The following is a 24,120-nucleotide window of genomic DNA, read 5'->3' as shown; positions in this document are numbered from 1 at the left end:
CTGCGGCAGAGCCAGTCAGGTGAGTACCCCATGCGCATCAATCGGGGGCCTGTTACATACACCCGGTGCAAGATCTTGAACTGCACTAGGCGGAGACGAGAGGAGATAGCAACCTCCTTACGGGAGGAAACCGCGCCCTGCCAGTCCTCGTCATCAAGTTCTAGGCTATCCGCCACCCACTGGTCCCGCAAACCAAGGAGAAGATCTGTACGCACGTTTATCAGTTTCTTGTAAGAAAGGGAGATCGCACTATCTGGCATATGCCCATCCAAGATCCTATCCTCCAGAGGGAAGCTCTCGGGGATGTCACCGTCCGGCGGTGTGGCCGAGAGCAGTGCATGTCTCAGCTGGGCGTAGCGGAAAAACTCCGTAGCACCCAACTGGTATTCGGTTTGCAGCTGGGGTAAGGTCTTAACAGCGCCCCTGGAAAGCATGTCCTCCACTCTGGTAATGCCAATGAGGTCCCACTTGTCAAAACCCTTGGTGTGCCACAGTCTACCCAGGATGTCCGATTCAAATAGAGGGGTGAGTCTGGTCAGTCTACCCTGCCAACCCTGCGCCTTGGTAACTGCCCGCCAAATGTGGACCGCCGTCCGTGTAGGGCCCGACAGCCGCCGATCGAAGGACCTCTAGTACAGGGCCCGGTAGTAGTTGCCGCCACCTAGAAGCCATCTATCCATGGCGTAGCCGGGATTTTCCACAGGACCATAGAACCCGTGGTTAAGGGCAGCAAGTTGGGAGGACCAATAGTACCGGCGCACATCCGGAAGAGCAATGCCGCCGTCATACCATGGAAGCGTGAGCTTATGGATAGCGACCCGAGGTCGACCGTCCCAGAGGAGGGTCCGCAGGAGACCCTCAAGCTCACGGAAATAGCGGGCTGGAACCGGGTCTTGAGCGTTCTGCAAGGCGTATAGGAACCTGGGCAGGGACATCATCTTAAACAATGCCGCGCGGCCGAGGAGGGAGAGCGGGAGTTTACGCCACTGTCCACATCCCGCTGTAGACGTTGGAGAGGAGGGAGCAAATTGTGGTCGTACCGTATCTTCGAATTTCCGGAGATGTAAATGCCCAGGTATTTGAAACCATGGCTGGCGATCTGGATATTGCAGCCCCTGGGGAGTCGCGGAGTATCCCCCTTAAGTACGTACAGGGACGACTTGGCCCAGTTTATAATTAGGCCTGAGTGGCGTCCGAAATGTCTAAGTACGTCACAGGCCACAATGAGGGACTTACAAGGGGAGGTCAGATAAAGCAGGATGTCGTCTGCGTATAGGGAAACCCTGTCTTCAAAGCCAGGGGTTAGTCAAACGGGGGGATCCCTGGGATCTACTGGTCGAACGATAAATGTTAGCCTTTCCTGTTTTAAGAGGAAAGAGGTCACAAAGTGCAGAGGGTATTTGAACAATTATAAGAATATCCACAAAGAAATAGGATCGTTAACAATCTATATTTATTAAAAAATTACAATCAATCACATGATAAAAACAAAGCAAGTTCATACAATTTTCACAAAACAATTTAAAATCCAAGTGAAAGGTACCTTGGAGGGATAAAAATCAACAGTGTTATACATACATGATATTACGGTACGCGGAGAGTGAAGACATAACTATAACATATTTAAAAAAATTATACAGCAAAATACATGTAATTACAAAAAACCCCTTGGTGCATATGTGGCTCACCAGATATCTTTGCCACTCAATTAAACCAGATCCAAAAAGCCTGGCCTAGTTCAATTACTGTAACGCTTTAGTGGAAGAATGATATACCCATCTAAAGTTTTACCCGGCCCTAACTGGATTCTTTTGAACAAAGAAACAGTGCGTCGACGCGTTTCGGTGCTGTACAGTTGATTTTGTGGCACCTTCCTCAGGACTTCTCTTTTCTGGGGTTTCAGAGAACGGATGATTATACCGTATCTGTGGATATATTGGGAAAGATACACGGAATCAATTGTTGTACATGATATCTGTATATGTATCTCTTGAGTCGGTCGGTATTAGTTTCTATTACCGCGAATACACATTATAGCTTCTCCACAATGAATTGGCTCATATTATTGTTTGACAGTTCACATCTCCTGGCACTGAGATAGTAGCTCAAAAAGTACATATTTGGTCACTTCTGGTTTGTTTGATGGGTACCTTTTGACAACTCAGTTACATTTTCATTATGCATTGCTGGTATTTCAGAGTACTCAGTCATACATCTGTCAAAACCAATGGCATAACATCCCCACCGAATCGTTTTCAATGTGGAAAAACTTTAAGCTAAGTGGGTGTAGGAGAGTAGGGTCTGCAATCCTATGATCACCCAGATTTTTTGCTTTTGTTTCACTGGTTTACGACTTTCTCTGGCTGTGGGCCTGCCAATCAGACCCACAGCCTGGCTGTTCTCTTTCTAAATTACCTCATGTACCCTAGGTGCATCTACCAATTGGTACTGGGCCACCTTATCAGACCCTGTAACTCAGGGCATAGGTGTACCCAGGGCTGCCAGGGGCTGCAGCATGTATTATGCCACCCCTGGCTGGCCTCCTAAATTTGACACAACTGGCTGCATGACAGCTGGGGCAAAGTCGTGTAATCACCCTTTGCTGTAGGTGTAGTATACCTATACCTAACCCTAAAATGGACACACAGATTCCTATCAGTCACTCCTATGGCAGGCCTTGACAATCCTGAAGGCAGAGTGCTTGGAATCGTGTGAGATGGTGCTCTGGCATGAGCTGAGCCTGTCTGCAGCTTGCGGAATCAAGTCCTAATAGCTGTTCCATGATATCGCATACCATATACTCTTAAGTGCATTATAATCCTCGCGGTTAAATGCTATCTTTGGTATTGCTTTATCAAAACATGTCGAGTAAGGTGTCATACGAATTGGAATACTAACCCCTCGCCAATTCTGGCGACGGGGTTAGCATTCCACCCTTCTAGAGGGACACGACATGGATGTAACTGTGAACCCCGGTTAAAGTTAACTGAAGCCTCAGCTCCACAAAATGGATGCTGCCACCACAGACACGAGTCTGACCCCCTGCAGCTGGGAGTCCTTCCAGCGAGGGGAGCCTGGACAAAGGGTTTCCTGTCAGGGGCGGTGCTAGCACCGTCCCAGACATGGTTTTGTGTATCCTGGGTAGGCAGGGCTTTACAGGAAGGTGACTGCTGAGTGGCACCCCGGTGCTCACTACGCATAGGCCGGTCTGAACCAGTTCCAGGGGCACACCAGCCCCTGGCCTGGGGAAGTCCGGCATGGCTGAGGGGTGTAACCACCCCCCACCTAGTCCCACCCATAGGCAGGACCTAGTCACCGGGTCAGCCCCCTTTTTTTAGTATAAAGATGGGAGCGGGCCCCCTGTTAAAATTAGATCATCTTTGGAATCAAGATACCACTTTCTTCGAAAGGACTTCACGATTTCTTCTTCAAGATTCTCCCTTGTGGCTAAGGAGTAGTCACCCTGCATCAAGCGGGCACCATCCTAAAGAACACTGCGGTCTGCTGCAAGTCCTTCATCACGAATCCGACGACCCAGCTCGACGAGACCCGGCTTCCCTGGCACCTCTGACCTCTACTCACCTCTACAGCCAAGCTGAGATCCGTGAGTGCGACGAGACCTCAAGGGACCGACGATCGCCAAGACTGCACGACATCTTTACTGCAAGCCCACCGTGTCCTCCACTGGTGAGTGCTTTGGGGTCCGAGAAGCCCCGACCCTGCGCAGCTCCAGCACCCAAGATCAGCCCCCCTGCATCTCCACGATCGGCGTGGGGCCCTTCTGCTGTTTGCTGTGCACCGCGTTGTTTGGCTACTAGCCGGCTGGCTTGTGGCCTTCTGAACGACGCCCAACGACTTCACGACTGCTGGTCTGGTTGCTCCAGGCTGGCCCTTGCTTCCTTTTTCAAGAGAGGCACCCCGGACCCTCCTGGTCCACTCCAGACGCCATTTTAGGTCCACCGCGTGGGCTTGAATTTGCCAAGGCTTTGTTGCCCAATCCTGGGTCCAGCGACGCCGACAGCTTCCATCTTCGTGGGACAGCTCGATCCTCCATCCTGGTCGCCGACAACGCCTCCTGGTCCGTGAGATCTTCGAGTCAAGCGTCACCCACTCACCTTGTCGAGGTGGCTACCATCCGGTGCCCTCCTGGTGCCCACTGACTACTGGCTAGTAGTCTCGAACTTGGTCCCCTCTGCTTTCAGGTGTCATCTATCTTCGAGATCCAGGCTTGGATCCAACTGAACTTTCTTCACTGGTCACCGGCCAGCATCTTTTCTTCCGCCAGCATCTTTTCTTCCGGCTCCTGGTCCGTCTACGAGGATTCCCGACGTCTTTTCAGACCTATGCAGCTGCAGCCCCTGGGCTAGGTAACTTCGGCATTTCGGTGCCCCAGCATAGCCTCACTATCCAAGGGTCAGAATCTACTTTCGTTTTCTCCCTACCAGGTCGGGTTCGCCCGAGAACACTAACTTTCTAATTCCTAGCTACCATAGACTTTTGTCCCGCATCTCGCGTGAGAGTGCACACACTGCACCCGAGTCCCCTAGGCCTCCTAGAAGTAATCTAACGATTCCCTAGTCAAGTCCTAGCGATTCCAAAAGCTATTAGTACTGTACTTACCTGCTAGTAATTTCGCATTCCACTTTCAGAGTATATGGTTTGCCGTGCCCCTCGGGCATTTGTATATACTGTGCTAACTTAAGTATTTTTGTAAGAGTTTTGGTTTGTGCTTAGTACCCTGTCCTCATAAAGAGTACAGGGCTGTTGTGATCTTTAAATAAATAACTGTTTATTTTCATAACACTTGTGTGGTGTCCTTTCACTTGGTATTCAAGGGGTATATGTGTGGTAAACAGCTGGCTTAACACGCCCTCTCGAGTCTTTAGCCTTAGACTGCTCGTATCCACGCTACTAGGATAGCTGGTCTATAAGGTTGACTTACAACCAATCATCAATAAGGGTTGCTGGACTGATACATAGTGTTCACTAGAATAGTGAGCACTGCATATCAGGCCACCTTCTCACAGTGGGGGCTTAGTACCCAGGAACCCGCGGGGGGTAGTAATTGGGAAATCTCACCCTTAGGGTTGTGTGGGCGATGTACCGTGATGTGGTCAGCTTGTTATCGCACTGGGCTTTCTCAAATTTTGTTCCTTCGGCCTTCTGTCAAATAATGATATATATTTATTAGAGAGGAACACTCCTGCACCCTGTCACCTAGGCGGATCTGTGTTGTTAACATCATTTACCTTTCTCCTAGCTTTGGAGCTCCTTATCTTGGGGTCTCTTTTCTTCTCTCAATTGTCAGGAGTTCTCTCAAATTTCATGCATCTGTGGTGTTAATAGACATTTCTGCAGTGTTATATACCCATGTCTCACCTGTATCTTACAGTCTCTCACATGTATATCTGAATCATTTATGGTGTTAGGCTGAGAGTATCTTACCTCAAATAGTTTTAAAACGTGCTTTGAACGGGCATATAAAGTTGTAGGTCTCTTCCAGAACCAGATATGTTCTGTTGGGAAAAGGACACATGTAAGGCAATTATTGCTCCTGATGTTTTCCAGTGCTGGCTTAGTTACTCCTGGCTCTATTGTCTACCCCAGATCATAGCTTGCACTACTCTATGCCGTATTATATTGCATCTCACAGTGAGGTTTACCTTGTCCTAGTGAGCACCTATTGACTGCTCCTATTGCTCTAGGGGAACATGGGTATCTCATTGTTAGTTATTGTGGCGATACCTCCCTTGGTAGGATTAATGGTAAATGCTCAAACCCACCCACACCATGAAATACAGGTCTAAGTAGAAAGACCAGCCTCCCCTCTGACCTTTAGTGATGAGGGGCTAAGGGTGTCTGTTGACTTAATTCCTTGTAAAGACGTTCCTGCTATTTAGCTTAAAATTTGAGTGGCTACCCAAAAGGTAAGGGTCCTGCTTAAATAGCAGTTGGGCTTAATGTGCACTTACCCGAATTTCGAAGTGGCCGTACTTCTGCCTCGTTCCTTCTCTTGCTGTGCTATGTGCTATTTGGGACATGTTTTTATATGTGGTCCTAATTGTTTAATTCCCTACACCTGTTTAAACTCGCGCCAGAAATCGCGCTTCCGAAAGCGGCGCTAACGTGGGCGCCATCTTTGAATGCCATGCCATGGGGCCCAGGTGATGCCATGTAAGTCAGGGTGCGTACGCAGTAGGGCCGCGAGCGGTTCAAGGGCCAGAGCGAACAGTAGAGGCGACAGGGGACAGCCCTGTCTAGTACCCCGGTGTAGGGGGAATGGCGCCGATAGGCGGCCGTTGACCGTGACGTTAGCCAATGGCTCGGCATACAGCAACTTCACCCAGCTCACAAAAACCGGCCCTAAGCAGAGTTTTGACAACACTGCCCAGAGATAAGGCCACTCGAGGGAGTCAAAGGCCATCGTGGCATCAAGGGACGCAAGGATCGCTGGCTCCTCGAGAGTGTGGGCCCTAGCCATAACGCCGTGGAGTCGGCGCAAGTTGAGGGCGGTATTCCGGTGGGGAATGAAGCCCGACTGGTCGGGATGTACTAGATCTCCAATGACTCCAATCAGTCGATTGGCGAGCAGTTTGGCGAGGACCTTGGGCTCCACGTTAAGGAGAGAGATGGGGCGGTACGATCGGCAGACGTCCCGCGGTTTACCCTCTTTATGGATGATCACGATAGTGGCCAACCTCTGATCAGGGGGAAGACTGCCTTTCTCAAATGACTCCAGGAACATTTTCCGCAGGTGCGGGGACACCGCTTCCGGTCGAATCTTATAAAGTTCGGCCGGAATGCCATTAGGACCAGAGGCCTTGCCGGTGCGCAGCGAGCGGATCGCCAATGCAATCTCGTCAGCGGTTATCTCTCTGTCTAAGTCTGCGCTGTCCTCTTCAGAAAGGCGGGGAAGTTCCACATCCGACAGGAAGGACGTCGAGTCCGCCTCGGAGAGTTCCGAGGTAGTCATAGACCCCCCAAAAGTAGCCCGCAAAGGAGTCGACAATGGCGCTCTGGTCCGTGAGGACAACCCCGTCATCACCCACAAGCTCAGGCACCACTCGGCTGGCCATCTCCTTTCTGTCTAACCAGGCCAGCAATTTCCCGGCCTTGTCGCCCACGTCGTAGATACGGCCCTGTTGTTCCTTAGCCAGAGTCAATGCAGCATTCGTTGCAAGGTCGTGGTATTCCGCTTGCTTAAGCGAGAGGGCATGCAGAACCGAGGGGTCCGGCTCGGGTCCTAATTGGGACTCAAGACTCAGGACCTCCTCCTCAATACTCAGTAAGTCGGCCTCCCTAGACCTCCGAGCCTCCGCAATGAGAGCCAAGGCCTCACCTCTGAGCACAGTTTTAAAGGCCTCCCACAAGGTAACGGCCGAACCGACCGAACCCACGTTTTCGGCAAAATAAAGGTCCATGGCCTTGGCCAGAAGGGAGCGAGTCTGAAAGTTGCGGAAATACCACGGGTTAATCGCCGCAGGTCGCCCCGACAAGGCCACATCAAAGTCAAAGGAGACCCACAAGGGAGAGTGATCAGAGATGCCCCGCGCTAAGAAGCGGGCCTCAGACACGGCCGATGCGTGCGCCGCCAGCGTAAGGACATAGTCAATACGGGAGAGACTCCCGTGTGCGCCCGAAAGAAAGGAAAAGTGACGGAGCGTCCGATGGAGAAGACGCCAACCATCCACCAGGCCCATAGACTCAAGGAAGGAAGGCAGCCACAGTTGTGAGCTACGGAGGTCACGAGGCGGTTGACGGTCAAGGGAACCAGAGCAAACTGAGTTAAAGTCACCCCCCACTATCAACAGACCAACCGGCATAGACAAAATGGCACCACCAAGGTCCTGAAAAGTACTGGACTGCAGCCCCGGGGGGACATACACAGAGAACGAGAGGGAACGCCCTTCCCATCTTCCCGCCACAGCAGCATAACGCCCCCTGTCATCAATCACAGTGACATCTATCTCCAGGGGAAGGGACGCGCGCACCAGGATACCCGCCCCCTGGGACCCGGAAGAGAACCCTGAATGGGCCACCATCTTGTAGCCTTTGCGGTTCAAAGCTTTACACGAATTGCCCACCAAATGTGTCTCTTGGAGAAGAACTATATCAGGCATATGGCGTTTAATCAATTGTATCACCACCCCTCTTTTGACCCGATCACCCAACCCGTTAACATTCCAACTGAGAACTCTTAACTTCTTACCCCCATCTCCCCGCAGCCCGCCCCACCCAGTCCCAAAAGACACCGACATCGAATACGGTTCAACAAAATACACGACCCATTGCCAGATAGAAAAAGGAAAGAAAAAACCAACAAACAAGAAAACTCGTCCCAACTTGCCCCCCACCCTGCACCCCTGCATCAGACTTAAAAGCCCTCCCAACCAGCAGTGTGCCTGTCGCCCCATTAACTAATCTACGAAAAGACCCCAGAGGAGTAGGGAATCACCGTGAACACGTCCCGCCACCCACCCTGTGAACACCAGGAGAGTCAAGTCTAATTACGGCTACCAGCACCGGCAGTCATTTGAGGCGGGGGTGCCACAAGTCCACCGCTCAGTGTCACTATCCCAAACCACCAGAGGCACCTCCATCCGCTTGTTCGTCCCGCTGAGGCGAGACCGTGTCCAGCCATTCGCTGACGTTGTCCGGGAAGTCAAAGAAAAGGGCTCGTCCCTTATGCTCAACGCGAAGTTTGGCGGGGAACATCATCGAATATTTGTAACCCAGTTCCCTGAGTCGCCTCTTCACTCCCGCGTAGCTCTGTCGTTGGCGCTGCACCGTCCTGGTGAAGTCAGGATAGAAATGCACCTCCGCATTTTGGTTGTGGAGTGGCCCATGCGATCTGGAAGCTTGTAGGACAACGTCCCGATCTCTAAAGTTGAGGAGGCGCGCCACAATAGGTCGCGGCGCCACTCCTGACTTCGGCGGGCCACCCGGCACCCGGTGGGCACGTTCCACCGAGAAAAAGTTACTCAGTCCAGTGGGTGCTAGATGAGTTTGGATCAATTCCTCCACAAACAGGTCCGTAGCAGCCTCCTCGGAACCCTCCGGTACGCCAACTATGCAGACGTTCTGCCGCCTGGCTCGCCCCTCAAAATCCTCCAGTCGCCTCGAGAAAAGGTCCGTTGTCATCCGCAGGTTGCGGACCTCTGTTTGCAGTTCAGATACATCAGAGGTTAGGCTGGAGGTCTTAATGTCCAGTGCCTTCACACGCTCATTGGTCTTGCCCAAGTCGGCCCTTATGAGAGTAATGTCAACAGCCATCGAGTCTACCTTGTGATTCAGAGTTTCATGCTGTTGTTGCATGTCGGCCCGAAAACTCGTGATGGCACCCATGATGTCGCTAAGGGTAGGATCCGATCCCTCAGGCGAGCTCGATGAAGGAGGGCCCTTAGTCGTGGCCCCCACTGCAGGTGGTGACTTCAAATTGACATAGCGCTCAATGCGGTTCAGTTGCGTCTGCGACTTGCCTCGGCCGCCTTTGTTCGATGCCCTGTCCGAGTCACCTCTGCCCGCCATGATGGGTCCGCAGAGAACAAAGGCAAGGTGCCACCCAAGCTCGGGTCCGCAGCCAACGGGCAAGTAGGGCCGAAAGCAAGACCAAAGGGTAGAGAGCACGAACTGGAGACACTATCACTCCGCCGGTGGGGACAGCAGGCAGCCACTACGCCTTCCAGTCGTGCGAAGTGGCGAAGTCCGGAGGGACAATGACAACGTCCATGCGCGGAGTTCAGCTCGACGTATCTCAGCTCTGGAACCACCGATTTGGAGGCGGAAGGCAGCCCCCGTCTCAGCAGACCGCCAGCAATAAGGTTCCACCAACGTGGATCAGGATTTCGAGCAGGATATTTGCGGCGGGTCGGACGGTCCACGGAGCTCCGAGCTTACGCGGCCATCTTGGTTGCCCGCGAAGCTCCTCCTCGTAGACTTTCTTTTTGACACCTTTTCATCTCAGAGAGGACTGTCAAGACTCTGCCTATGTTGAAGGGTGTCTTGAAGCATGCTGGGGAGATCTTTAAAGAGCCTACGAGAGCCAGGGTGATAAACCCTAGGATTGAGAAGTATAAACCGGCACCTAGTGACCCTACTTACATCAAGGGACAGTTGCATTTGGACTCTCTTGTTGTTTCTAATGCCCGTAAAAGGGCTAGTTCACTAACAACGGGTGATGCTCCTCCCCCAGATAAGGAATCTAAGGTGTTTGAGGCATCAGGTAAAAGGGTGGCAGCTCAAGCGGCCAATATCTGGCGCATTTCAAATACACAAGCACTTCTAGCAAGGTATGACAGGGCATATTACGACACACTGGAGACCCTGTTACAGCACCTGCCAGACGAATACAAAGAGGCAGCTGAGATTCTCATCCAAGAGGGGAAGCTGATATCCAATGCTTCTATTAAATGTGCACTGGACACGGCTGACACCGCGGCCAAAGCTATCAACACTAGTGTCATGCTGAGACGACATGCCTGGCTCAGAATCTCAGGATTCAAGCCGGAGATACAGACCACCATTCTCAATCAGACAGTAAACCCTGATCCTCTATTTGGCCCAGAGATGGACACCACCTTGGAGAAAATCAAAAAGGACAGTGAAACTGCTAAGTCCATGGGGGCTCTGCAGTCCCAGCAGTTCAGGGGTGGTTCTTTTCATTGCTCAAGCACTAGAGGTGTTTCCAGAGGCCAGCTCTCCCAAACCACACAGTACTATAAAGGCAACACGCAGACCACATACACCAAACGGAGTCGAGGTGGATATCGTGGAAACCGCGCCAAAGGCAGAGGTCGTGGAAACAACAACTCCAGATCCTCCGCCACTAACAAACAGTGACGCCTTGTCACTGCCCCCTGACCACGCAACACCTGTCGGGGGGAGACTTCAACAGTTCCTGCCAGACTGGAAGTCCATCACCACAGACAGGTTGGTCACACAGCTTATTCAGTACGGGTATTGTCTGGAGTCAACATCCACTCCACCCAACATACCCCCAAGACACCGTCCTATGTCCGCCGAGCATTTGCACCTATTGCAGCAGGAGTTCCTCGTCATGCTGCAAAAAGGGGCAATCGAGCTCGTGCCTGTGAAAGAAAGAGGCACAGGAGTTTACTCACTGTACTTCTTAATACGCCCTCACTCTCCCTCTCGCCCTCACTCTCCCTCTCACTCTCCCTCTCGCCCTCACTCTCTCTCTCGCCCTCACTCTCTCTCTCGCCCTCACTCTCTCTCTCGCCCTCACTCTCTCTCGCCCTCACACTCTCTCTCTCGCCCTCACACTCTCTCTCTCGCCCTCTCTCTCTCTCTCGCCCTCTCTCGCCCTCACTCTCTCTCTCTCTCTCTCTCTCTCTCTCTCTCTCGCCCTCACTCTCTCTCTCTCTCTCTCTCTCTCGCCCTCACTCTCTCTCGCCCTCACTCTCTCTCGCCCTCACTCTCTCTCGCCCTCACTCTCTCTCTCGCCCTCACTCTCTCTCTCGCCCTCACTCTCTCTCTCGCCCTCACTCTCTCTCTCGCCCTCACTCTCTCTCTCGCCCTCACTCTCTCTCTCGCCCTCACTCTCTCTCTCGCCCTCACTCTCTCTCTCGCCCTCACTCTCTCTCTCGCCCTCACTCTCTCTCTCGCCCTCACTCTCTCTCTCGCCCTCACTCTCTCTCTCGCCCTCACTCTCTCTCTCGCCCTCACTCTCTCTCTCGCCCTCACTCTCTCTCTCGCCCTCACTCTCTCTCTCGCCCTCACTCTCTCTCTCGCCCTCACTCTCTCTCTCGCCCTCACTCTCTCTCTCGCCCTCACTCTCTCTCTCGCCCTCACTCTCTCTCTCGCCCTCACTCTCTCTCTCGCCCTCACTCTCTCTCTCGCCCTCACTCTCTCTCTCGCCCTCACTCTCTCTCGCCCTCACTCTCTCTCGCCCTCACTCTCTCTCTCGCCCTCACTCTCTCTCTCGCCCTCACTCTCTCTCTCGCCCTCACTCTCTCTCTCGCCCTCACTCTCTCTCTCGCCCTCACTCTCTCTCTCGCCCTCACTCTCTCTCGCCCTCACTCTCTCTCGCCCTCACTCTCTCTCGCCCTCACTCTCTCTCGCCCTCACTCTCTCTCGCCCTCACTCTCTCTCTCGCCCTCACTCTCTCTCTCGCCCTCACTCTCTCTCTCGCCCTCACTCTCTCTCTCGCCCTCACTCTCTCTCTCGCCCTCACTCTCTCTCTCGCCCTCACTCTCTCTCTCGCCCTCACTCTCTCTCTCGCCCTCACTCTCTCTCTCGCCCTCACTCTCTCTCTCGCCCTCACTCTCTCTCGCCCTCACTCTCTCTCGCCCTCACTCTCTCTCGCCCTCACTCTCTCTCTTATCGCCCTCACTCTCTCTCTCTTATCGCCCTCACTCTCTCTCTCTTATCGCCCTCACTCTCTCTCTCTTATCGCCCTCACTCTCTCTCTCTTATCGCCCTCACTCTCTCTCTCTTATCGCCCTCACTCTCTCTCTCTTATCGCCCTCACTCTCTCTCTCTTATCGCCCTCACTCTCTCTTATCGCCCTCACTCTCTCTCTTATCGCCCTCACTCTCTCTCTTATCGCCCTCACTCTCTCTCTCTTATCGCCCTCACTCTCTCTCTCTTATCGCCCTCACTCTCTCTCTCTTATCGCCCTCACTCTCTCTCTCTTATCGCCCTCACTCTCTCTCTCTTATCGCCCTCACTCTCTCTCTTATCGCCCTCACTCTCTCTCTCTTATCGCCCTCACTCTCTCTCTCTTATCGCCCTCACTCTCTCTTATCGCCCTCACTCTCTCTCTTATCGCCCTCACTCTCTCTCTTATCGCCCTCACTCTCTCTCTTATCGCCCTCTCTCTCTCTCTTATCGCCCTCACTCTCTCTCTCTTATCGCCCTCACTCTCTCTCTCTTATCGCCCTCACTCTCTCTCTCTTATCGCCCTCACTCTCTCTCTCTTATCGCCCTCACTCTCTCTCTTATCGCCCTCACTCTCTCTCTCTTATCGCCCTCACTCTCTCTCTCTTATCGCCCTCACTCTCTCTCTCTTATCGCCCTCACTCTCTCTCTCTTATCGCCCTCACTCTCTCTCTCTTATCGCCCTCACTCTCTCTCTATCTATCGCCCTCACTCTCTCACTCTTATCTATCGCCCTCACTCTCTCACTCTTATCTATCGCCCTCACTCTCTCACTCTTATCTATCGCCCTCACTCTTATCTATCGCTCTCACTCTTATCTATCGCCCTCACTCCCTCACTCTTATCTATCGCCCTCACTCTTATCTATCGCCCTCACTCTTATCTATCGCCCTCACTCTCTCTCTCTCTCTTATCTATCGCCCTCACTCTCTCTCTCACTCTTATCTATCGCCCTCACTCTCTCTCTCACTCTTATCTATCGCCCTCACTCTCTCACTCTTATCTATCGCCCTCACTCAGCACCACCACAGCATCAATCTGTGCAACTATTCAACAACTGGTTCAAATATGTTCTCTGAATGTCTCAAACTTTATTACAAATATCACAAAAAGATGTTAATATCTTGGATTTTCGTCACAATAAAATACACTTAACACAATCTTCACAATAGTTATTTACAAAAGTTTAAGCTATTGCTATTCTAAATTACAATAACTTTTATTTAAGTAATTATTTAAAAAAATTAAAAGCCATTGTTTGTAATAGCAATACATCTAAGCCACGTAAATAGAACACATTGCATTACAAATGCTATAGGTGTCACATTTGCGATAGTGATAACTATTGGCATTGTAAATGACAAAGCTATTAATTTAGCTATTTTCAAAACCAACACAGAAATAAAAAAATGTCATTTACAATACCAATAGCTCAATTTCCTAATGTGAGACCTATTGCATTGCAAATGCTTGTTGAGTCATGTCACTTATTGATCAATGTGTACACTTCTGTGTTTAGCCTAAGGCTGCTCGACCACGTTAACACAAATAGAGCACTTTGTTTTTTTTCATTGAGCCCTGTACACTTCTGGGAGAATCTTTGGACCCTTTGCACGATTTAGCCACTTAGTGGTATATCCTTTAAAGGGTCAGCATCCTACAATGTGTGTTCAGGTATGTGAGGTTCGTACTGCAAAGAGTGGGTTCAAAACGTCTCTGGTAGAAGAGCAGGATCTTAATTTTCCAGTATGTTGTCCTCTTTCAAGATATAGTTCTCTCTGGCAGTAGTGATGGTGAAATGATACAGGCACCTTTTCTACTGTTGAATCATCTCGATTTTAAACCATGCTTTGGCACCTATGAGTCGGAAGACCTATCTTCATAAGAGCTAGGTTTTCTTTTAATGGAAAGAATATCTTTTGTGGGTTTCTTGATCCTTATCAGCTAAGAATCTCCAATGGAATACATTCAGGCTGGAATGTGTTTACTATGTCCTTTTTGGTGACCCAGATCTTGTGCACTCTTTTTTTTTTTTTCTTATCTTTCCAGTCATTAATTTTCTTTTTGTTCCCTATCTAGTGAATTTGGTTCGAAAACAGTTGCTTTAAAGCCAATCATCAAAGTTTTGCCAAAATTGTTTGAGTCTCGAGAGAAGGCAGTGCGAGATGAAGCCAAGCTCTTTGCAGTGGAGATTTACCGCTGGATACGGGATGCTTTGAGACCTCCATTACAGAACATAAACTCTGTTCAGGTAAATGGTGATTTTTCTCCTATTCCAGTGGTTGGGTTGTGGTGGTGGCCTCCATCAGCTTTATAGCATCCTCGTCTTGAGATGTTTACAGAAAGGCTAATAAACCCTACTAGTGCTATTCCGTATCCTTGCCTGTGATTGTCTGTAACAAAGTGGATTTTGAGGGGGGGGGACAATTTCCCACCTCAAAGGACCGCCTGCTAGATGCCACATACCTTCTGCTCGGTCCCTGGTATAGTGTGATAAAGCAGTCCGTTTTATAGGCAATTTGGAAAGTGTTAGCTGTAGACTGGAACCTTAGCAACCTAGACTGGGAGGGGGGCTGGGGTGTTTTGTATGCAGAGGCCACCAGCAAAGTCCAGTCCAAGTTTCAGTTGTCACTGTTCAGCTGAGAATTGTATCAAGCAGTCTAGTAACGTCACTCTGAACTAGATATGTGGGCAGCTTTCCTCCGACTGGGATTGGCACCAGCAGGACTAGGGGTACAAAAACCTAACATTTACTTGTGACAGGACATTAAGGTTCGAGGCATGTGTGGCTGTAGATACAAATGCTCTGCGTACTTCCATCTAGTGTTTGGTCGGGACATGTGCAGTTTTTTTTTCTTTCGAATTAGTGTTTTGAGCCTCAAACTAGTGACTCCTCCTTTTGTGGAATACTGCGCCTGGGCATCGACTCCATGCTAGATTGTTTTCTTTCTGCTGTCTTCTGTCATGTGCTCCATCGATAAAAGTCAAAACTGCTTCGGTCTCCTTTCGGTTAATAATTCCTCACCTGTTCCCTCGTAGATGTTTTTTCACATGCGTTCTCACACTGCGTTTTGTATTAAGAAAACCATCGCCCATGGGTGTGACTCTTTTAGATCGTGGCCTCTTTGGCTTCACCCTTCGGGCCTTTTTTTTTCTTCTCCATTCTGCTTCAACGATGAACTGCTGATTGCAGGAAGCTGGATTTCTCTTTCAATAATCCCCTCCACTTTTGCCAGATTCCGGATGCGCTTTGACTTAGATGTGCCCTGGGTCCATGCCAATCAGGTGCCCAGAGCCTGTGCTCTTTCCCAAAACTGTACCTTTGTATCCCCATTTGACACCTCTCTGGCCACATTTAGGTCCATTGTAAAAGTTACCATGGGTGCTGTGGCCAGGGAAGGCCTCTAAGGGCTGAAGCGCATTGTGCCACCCTTAGAGGTCCTGTACCTTAACACACATGCTGCCTTTGCAGGCTGCATGTTTTGATGGAGAGAAAAGTGAAGAGTTAACATGGCACACCTGTGCCATGCCGGCAACACTGCCTATGGTATAGGTAAGACACCCCTCTAGCTGGGAGCACTATACCACTGGTGAGGGTACAGTTGCACGAGCACTGTGCCCTCAGTGTCTTAAGTGATGTAAAGCCATGAAGGGTATATGATGTGGGAGTTTGTCATTACAAACTTCACAGTACCATAATGGATTTACTGAATTCTGGCAAGTTTAGTAGCAATCATAATAATCCGCAGTAATCAGCATAATAAACCCACACCGCCAGTGTGGATTTTTTATACAATGTACTCCGAGGGCATGTTAGAGAGGCCCCCTGAAAATTGACCAGCCTCTGGTGGGTTCCCTGACTAGTAAACACCAGTTTGCCATCAACAGCCACCGCTGGCGTGGGAGCCTTTGCTCCCTGAGCCCAGAAACAAAGCCTTTCCTGAGCGAAGGTGGTCACACCTTCCCTAGGTCAGGAAGAGCCTGCTGCCTTTGTAACGCGACCTCCAGCCCCTACTATCAGCAGCCGGCCCCCTTCTGTCTCCCCTCCTTTTTGTCTGGTAGAAATTTCTGCCAACCCCACCCCTCTGGTAGGGGAGACTAGGTGAAGCTCTCTTCAGTGGCCGCCGTCTTGCAGATGGTAGGCATTCCCAATCACGATTAGGGATTGTGCCCACTACCCCACGTGGTGTGAGCACTCCTAGAGTGTAATCACCCTACGCCCCCTAAATACAGTATTTAGGGGGCAACCCTGAACCATGAAGGTAGAATCCTGCAACCTACAAAGGACGAAAGACGCCCAGCAGAGGAGACTGCAGCGAAGAACTGGCTTTGCCCCAGCCCTATCAGCCCGTCCGCAGTTTCCAGAGATTCTGATCCAAAAATCACCTTATCATCCGCCCAGTAACCTCCCGAACATCTGGAAGGATTGACTGCCTTCACAAAGACCAGATCTCGTGAAAATCTGCTCTGTTAAAAAAATCTCCAAGGAAAGATTCCGACCCTGCTGAGGACCAAGAAACCAGACACCTGGAACCACAACTGCACCTGGCCCCTACAGCTGAGTGGCCCACTGGTCCAGCGAGGTCCCCCAGTGCTTCAGAGTCCACTGTGAATTGACCCCTCCAGGACTCCCAGACGTCGCCTGCTGCCTCTGCACGGACAACCCCCCACCCCCCTCCGCAACCCAGGTGACCTAGTAAGGAGAAATCTGACCTAAAATGTCACCCCTGCATGCAGCCTCCCTGCACTCTGAGCCTTTCTCTTCATCCCACCGTCCTCTTGTATATACGCACATTTCTATTATCTGTATTGCATTTTGGTACCTGCTATATTTCACATTGATGTTATCTGGTGATTTTCATACTGTACCAATCCGAAATGTGCTTATTGCTTACTATGCTGATTCAGGCATGTGAAATGAAATGAAATGAATGAAACTTATATAGCGCACAACTTACCCTGGGGCATCTCAGCGCTTGCTTAGGGAACCCGTCCTGGTATTCCCCTGTGAGATAACCCTGGCAGGGTATCCACAAGGTGAAAGCCAGGCATCCCACCGCGAAGGGCCGTTGTGGAGATTAAGCAAGCTATTGCCCAGAGTCGCAGAGTGTGAACCCGTGAGTCGAGAAGGCACCGGAGCGAGAATTAACGAGTCCGTGGAATTTTGAGCCCAAGACCCGCCGAAGCGGGGAATTGAACCCTGCTCCAGGGCCGAACTCAAGCTCCAGGTCTGCCGCCTCTAACCCCTGAGCCACACTTCTCCACGACTCTGGAGAAGAGCCAATCGGCTATCACCACCCTCTGGAACCTTCCTGGAAGGAGCTCTAGTCCCTCAGATTTTCTTAAGCAGAGTGCTAAGTAGTTGTATTACTGAGAGAACTAAAGGGAGCCCTTCCAGGGAAGGTGGGTGGGTTGTATGTGAATCTATGAAAGATACCCTAATACTGGATAAGGAATGCATTACTTACCTGTAACTGCAGTTATCCAGAATTGGTATCTTTCATAGATTCACATGCAACCCACCCACCTCCCCTGGAATGGCTCCCTTTAGTTCTCTCAGTAATACAACTACTTAGCACTGTGCTTAAGAAAATCTGAGGGACTAGAGCTCCTTCCAGGGGGGTTCCAGAGGGTGGTGATAGCCGATTGGCTCTTCTCCAGAGTTTGGTCCTTTTTAGGTCGAAGCCTGCATTGCAGGGCATGCCCTGCTGCAGGCAAAGATATTGTGAGCAGGGGATTTCAGTATGGCATGAAGCCACGCCACGGAGGCCTGCCATTGGAAAAAGCTCCTGTTTAGCAGATTTGTCTGCTCTGGATCCCGCCTCTCGAGGACTCCATGACCTGCCTTACGGTAGCACAACAATATTTTTAGAAATATTGCCTTGGCAACCATGAGGCAGGTCAGGGAGTCCTGGAGGGGCGGTATTCAGTATCCTGTTTCCTCGGCGGTGGAGCAGGTAGGGGAGCGGCGGTGCTTGGTGTTTTTGTTTGCATTGGACGTGCGGGCTTTTCGTGGCTAGCCAAAAACAACGAGAGGTAGGGTGTAGACACTCCTGTACCCCAATTATATATATTATAAACAACAAAGGAGTGACTCTAGTGAAAAACAAAAGTGATAATGAAAATAGAATCACGAGATAAAGCTTCACTGCATGCTGCACACGTGATCAATGCTCACACGCGTGCAGGGAATGCAGTGAGGCAGTCTTAGAAGTCCCTAGGGGGGCCCGGGCGACCGTCTTCAATCGGAAGAAAAGCCAGGGCGTTTGCTAGTCACCATCTAGTGGGAGGGGGGAAAGACCTAGGTTCTTAGAAGGACCCTCACTCACCACTAGTTGGTGACATGCTTCATCATCGGGTCTCCGCTGGGGTGACCGAATGTCTCCCCAGCGTGCTACGACGCCTAAATACAGCGGATCAGGATGTGGTGAGTGCAACAGTGCCCAAATTAGGAAGTGACTAAACGTGATAGTGCAAAAGTGTATTAAACAATTAAAAAATGCAGAGGTTGTGCCTTTAGAAAAATTTTAATAATGGCCAACCCGCATTGGTTAAAAACAAAGTGTGCGGACTCCCACGGTTCTTAATTAAGGAACCGGAGTCCTAAGTCAGAGGTAAAATTTGGTCGACATGTTTCAGCTGTTAGGGTTGCATGTAGCTCAGCTTTCTTCAGGACCTACAACATAAGTCCTCCGGTGGTATGCACGCTCTAAGGTGCACCCTCCCGTGAGGCTCTAAGTGTGAAAAAGTTGTTGTTGTTTAAAATCAAAGGATGGAAGGACATTCCATCTCCACCACACTACTCACTCTGGTAGGGGTGTAAAACGGGAACCTGTAAAAAGGAAGGGACAAGTACAAGACCACAAACACACAAACATGAAAGAGACGGGTTAATTCCTTCTGAGCAGAGTCGTTTGTCAACATTAATTTCATGTGGGTTTGACTGCGGGTATCATGCACAATTAGTGTGACACCCAAACTGAGGTGCTACCTTATAATCCTTAATTAGGTGCACCATAAATTCGCTACCAGAACCAGCCCAGTGTATGAGCCCGTGTCCTGAGCATGCTCGTGAATCAGTGGGATCGAGCAATATGCCACTCTGTTCTGGGGCGGTAAAGATTAAAAACCACAGTGAAAAGAGTTTACGCAAGTATTTTCTTAGGTTGTTTAATTTCACACATGCACACACACGTGTAAGGGGCCAAAGAACCCCATTCCCAGCGTGAGCACAGGAAGCTTAGGAAGCGGCAGAACGAGCGTATCCCCCAGAAATTGCTCGTCCCCATCCGCACATATAGAGAGAAATGCCCTCTGCGAGTTAGTATCAGGAAGGCGATTTCGAGATGGAAAGATATGAAATAACTCACTTTCTGAGGGAACAGATTGTGCTCCTTCGGAAATGGCAGCCTGGGTTATTTTCACGCGGCGCTATACTGCCAGTAGTGAAAAAACAGTTATGGTGGTTGTCGGTTTCTGGGTAAATGGTATCAAGAATTCATCTCAGAAAAGACACTTGCCACCACGTCTGCAATCAAAAATCACTTACTTCCACGCCTGCGGCTCCCCACCGTGTACCTACACGGACTATGGCTGTCTCCCGGAACGAAGAAACATAAGCGCACCCGGTTGGTTTAAAAGACCAAGGGGTCTGATTGGACGCACCTGCCCTCGTGGGTGTATGACGTAGACGGAGACATCGCGTCTTAAAGGAGAATGCCCAAATTAACACGGAAGGCTAAATTGATTGGTTGCTAAATACCACGTGGGGGCGGAGCGAACCGGCAACACGGAGCTGCCAGTTTCAAGGTCGGCGGTTCGATTCCCAACACTGTCATAACACAAATCAACAATTGGTCGCAAATTATGAACATACATTGAAAATGCAGGGCTAAGCATTCGGCTGTTCATAAAACAATGCAGCTGATCAGGCAAGATGTCGACAGTGTGACCACTTAGTCCAAAAATGCCTGTCTTTTAGTTTCTTTAAAGTGATGACTTTTTAGGGCAAAGAAGGATATTCTGAGCACAGGTCCCGCATTTCAATAAAGAGACTGATGAGCTCCTGGAGGGGTATATTTATTGCCACCTAAAAGGTGAATTTTATATGCACTGGTTCTGCAACAAAAAAATTATTTTTAATAAAAAATGCTGGTAATTAAATGGGTGGTTGTCTTTGCGGCACAGTTTAGACTAAGTCCCTGAACTAGGGTGTACTGAATCCACCTTGAATCTAAAAACACATTCAGATTACTATTGGATTGTTCATCAACGTAACACCGTCCCCCAAGGTATATCATCATTAAGGCCTTTCGTGTTGGTACTAAGCCGATACACCCAACGTTGTTCTTTCTCGAATAAAAGGGACTCTGAACTGCCCTCCAGGTGTTCCAGGATGGTCCATTCGAGGTCATTGGGTGTGTGGTTAGTCTGTATAAAATGTGCAGTGGCTAGCTTCAAGCTATGCCAGTACAGTGTCTCTTTCACACTTCTATGCATTCCGGCAGTCGCGCCATATGTTCTTTTTGACCTGTTTTAAGCAAAACGCAGCGCCCAGAGTTGGTCCACAGAGATCCATCATAACAGGGGCGCTGTAAAGAGGAGATTATTACACAGGCTCCTAATCTGAGCAATATTTAAGGTATTTAAATACAGCGACGAGACGGGGAGAACTCATTGATGTCTCGATCGAAAGTACAGCCTGACAAAATGACATGCAGAAGACACACCCGGTCAACTTGCGCACACACATCCACACGGAATGCGCACAGGGCGGGGCTCAGAGTTGTAAGGTCTGCCAAAGGGGCCTAGACATCCTTCATCCCGGCCACCCCATGCCTCCCCCACCCCAAAAAGATTGAGTTCTAAAAAATGCGTGATACACGCATTAGAAATTTGGCCTTGAACAAATGTTCAGAAGTAGGACTCCCACGATACGTATTTCAGAATGTAAAAAGCACAGGCAGTGCCTGCATTTATTCAGCGGAACAAGGTGAACGTTGCGCCGGAAAGACTGATGATTTTTATAGCTTGATATTTTAGGATTGTGGTTTAAGGTCACGAAGAAAAGGGCGTGTAGATACAATATTTTACAAAACTATCAATTCTACAAATCAAAATCTCCAAACCATGGTACGACGGGAGTCTCAACGAGGATAGAAGAGGCATGCGAATGGCAGAACGGACCTGGAGATCAGCTCCCTCCGCAATGCACCTAAAAGATCTGAAGAAAAAGAGAAACGCCTACTTCAGGAAAATAAAACGCTCAAAATCGGACTTCTTCAGCCTCCAACTTGACCAAGCTAAAAACCGCCCGAGAAAACTGTTTGAGCTAATCAAGTCACAATCCAAGGAGCAACCACAACCACTCAACACTGGGCGTGAGGCACCCTCCTGTGAAGACTTCGCTGATTTCTTTATCCAAAAAACTGACAAAATAAAAAGCGATCTCCTCATTGACGCAAGCCTCTACTCCAAACCCCAATGCCTAGCACCCACTGAACCAAAAAACAATGCTACATGGTCAACCTTTGGCACATACTCGGAAGAAGAAATTGGCAAATTACTCAGCACCCTGAAACCATCCAATCACCTCGCGGACACCCTCCCTGCCTTCGCAGTAAAAGACTTTACCTCTTTGCTTCTCCCTCTCTGGACTAAAAATCATCAACAGCTCTCTCCAACAAGGAAGCATACCTGACTCCCTCAAAGTTGGTCAGGTCACACCTCTACTAAAGAAACCAACAGCCGACCCCTCTGATCTCAACAATTACCGTCCCATCACCAATATCCCCACTCTCGCCAAACTGCTGGAAAAATGCGCACAACTACAATTGACTAAACACATTGAGCAATTCGATCTCCTCAACCCTCACTAGTCAGGCTTCCGAGCAGGACACAGCACAGAAACTGCTATGACTCACATAATTGACGACGCACTTCAAATGCTAGACCAAAACGACACCTGCCTCCTCATCCTTCTTGATCTTTCCTCAGCATTCGACACCGTTAAACATGAGAATCTACTAGAACTACTAAACACAAGAATGGTCTTATCTGGAACTGTCCTCAAATGGTTCACTTCCTTTCTTCACAACAGGTCGCAGAAATTCAAGAGCAACAACCTGATGTCCTCGCCAATACCTGTAACGCTAGGCGTCCCCCAAGGATCCTCTCTATCCCCAACTTTGTTCAACCTAGTCATGGAACCTCTCACCACCTTGCTACAAGCATCCAATGTACACTTCCACATGTACGCCGATGACACCCAACTTTACCTCAAATTAAATTCACCCAATGACATCCTGCTCCTGAACTCAACGATCAGATGCACCCAATCCTGGCTTGCCGACAATCACCTCAAACTCAATGCCCTGAAAACAGAGTTCCTTCTGATCTCACCTCCAGCGAAGATATCCACCACTCAACACTGGCTTAAACTCCTAACCGCACTCAATGTCCAACCCACCATCGTGGACTCAGCAAAATCTTTAGGCATAACACTCGACACCAATCTCAACATGCAGCAACATATCAGCAAGGCAACAAAGGGAGCGAACTTCCAGATCAATACTCTGAGGAAACTTAAACCGTACCTCCCAGCCAAAGACTTCCAAACTGCAGTACAAGCACTAGTCATCCCACGAATTGAATACGGCAGCACCGCCCTCTGCGGACTCCCCCGAACTACAACCGCACCACTAAAAGCTTCTCTAAATGCTGCAGCGAGACTCATCACGGGGTCAAAAAAGCACTCCCACATTACCCCTGACTTGAAATCCCTGAATTGGCTGTCTTTTGAAGCCAGAATACATCTGAAAATCGCCTGCATGGCACACAAGGCGGTACACCTAAACTCACCCGGCTACCTTGCTCAGAAATTGACAATCTCTGGGGGAATCAAACACGAGAGGCACAAACAATCTTCTGCTGAAACCTCGAAGATTCCGGAAGGAAAAAACATACAAGCGCTCCTTCTCAGGAATGGCGCCTAGGATTTGGAACTCACTCCCGCCCGAAACCAGGCTTATCTCCTCCACTACACTCTTTAAAAAAAGAAGCAAAAGCTATCCTCATGGCTAAATACACTTGAACTACTATCTCGAACCCTATTAACACCCTGCACCGATTTGTACTACATGCTTGACCCCTTTACTTATTTGTATGAGTTGTCTTATTACTCACATGATTGGCTTTGCAGTCACCTATTTGTACTATTTGTACTGTGTGATCTATTGATTTACTTGTTTGACTATGTTCCCTCATGTACCCTTCTATGTAAAGCGCTCTGATATCTGCGAAGATCTTGTTCGCGCTATATAAAACTTTTAAAATAAAATAAATAAATACTGGCGTATTGTGCACATGCTCGCCATTGTAACTTCTTACCAAATTCTTAGAACCCTGAATAGGGAGAATTTGGAAGAAGTGGGTTCCCAGAATAAGAGCCACGAAATTAAGCACGCGCAGTCAGAAGGGGGTGATTGAGTTAATGTATCTGATGCCTCATCGCCCACAGAAACGCAGACATCTAAGTTTAATCAGCCCGCCCTTCACTTTATGGTATTTGCCCCACCCCATGACTGAGCCAGCGAGTGGCACTTTTTGTTTGCTGTGGGAAGGCCTGTCTGCGCCCGGGTGCAATGACAGACTCGCCATCCACCACACGCTCAAAATCGTGCCACCTAAAATGTTACTTGAAATTTACATAAAATGACGTGT

The 24,120-nt window shown here is 49.6% G+C and overlaps 1 protein-coding gene across 8 annotated transcripts in view; it reads left to right on the top strand.

The window, feature by feature from the left end:
- Positions 1-24,120, top strand: part of CKAP5 (cytoskeleton associated protein 5) — a 901,993-nt gene that overhangs the window by 52,354 nt on the left and 825,519 nt on the right. For all 8 annotated transcript variants that reach the window (XM_086959680.1, XM_086959676.1, XM_086959682.1 and 5 more), the window contains exon 5: positions 14,479-14,650. In XM_086959680.1, the coding sequence (XP_086815806.1) occupies positions 14,479-14,650 (172 nt within the window). The remainder of the gene's footprint in view (positions 1-14,478; positions 14,651-24,120) is intronic.

This window comes from Lissotriton vulgaris, chromosome 2_2 (assembly GCF_964263255.1).
Source record: "Lissotriton vulgaris chromosome 2_2, aLisVul1.2, whole genome shotgun sequence".
Taxonomy (NCBI): domain Eukaryota; kingdom Metazoa; phylum Chordata; class Amphibia; order Caudata; family Salamandridae; genus Lissotriton; species Lissotriton vulgaris.
This window is presented reverse-complemented; position numbering and strand designations above follow the sequence as displayed.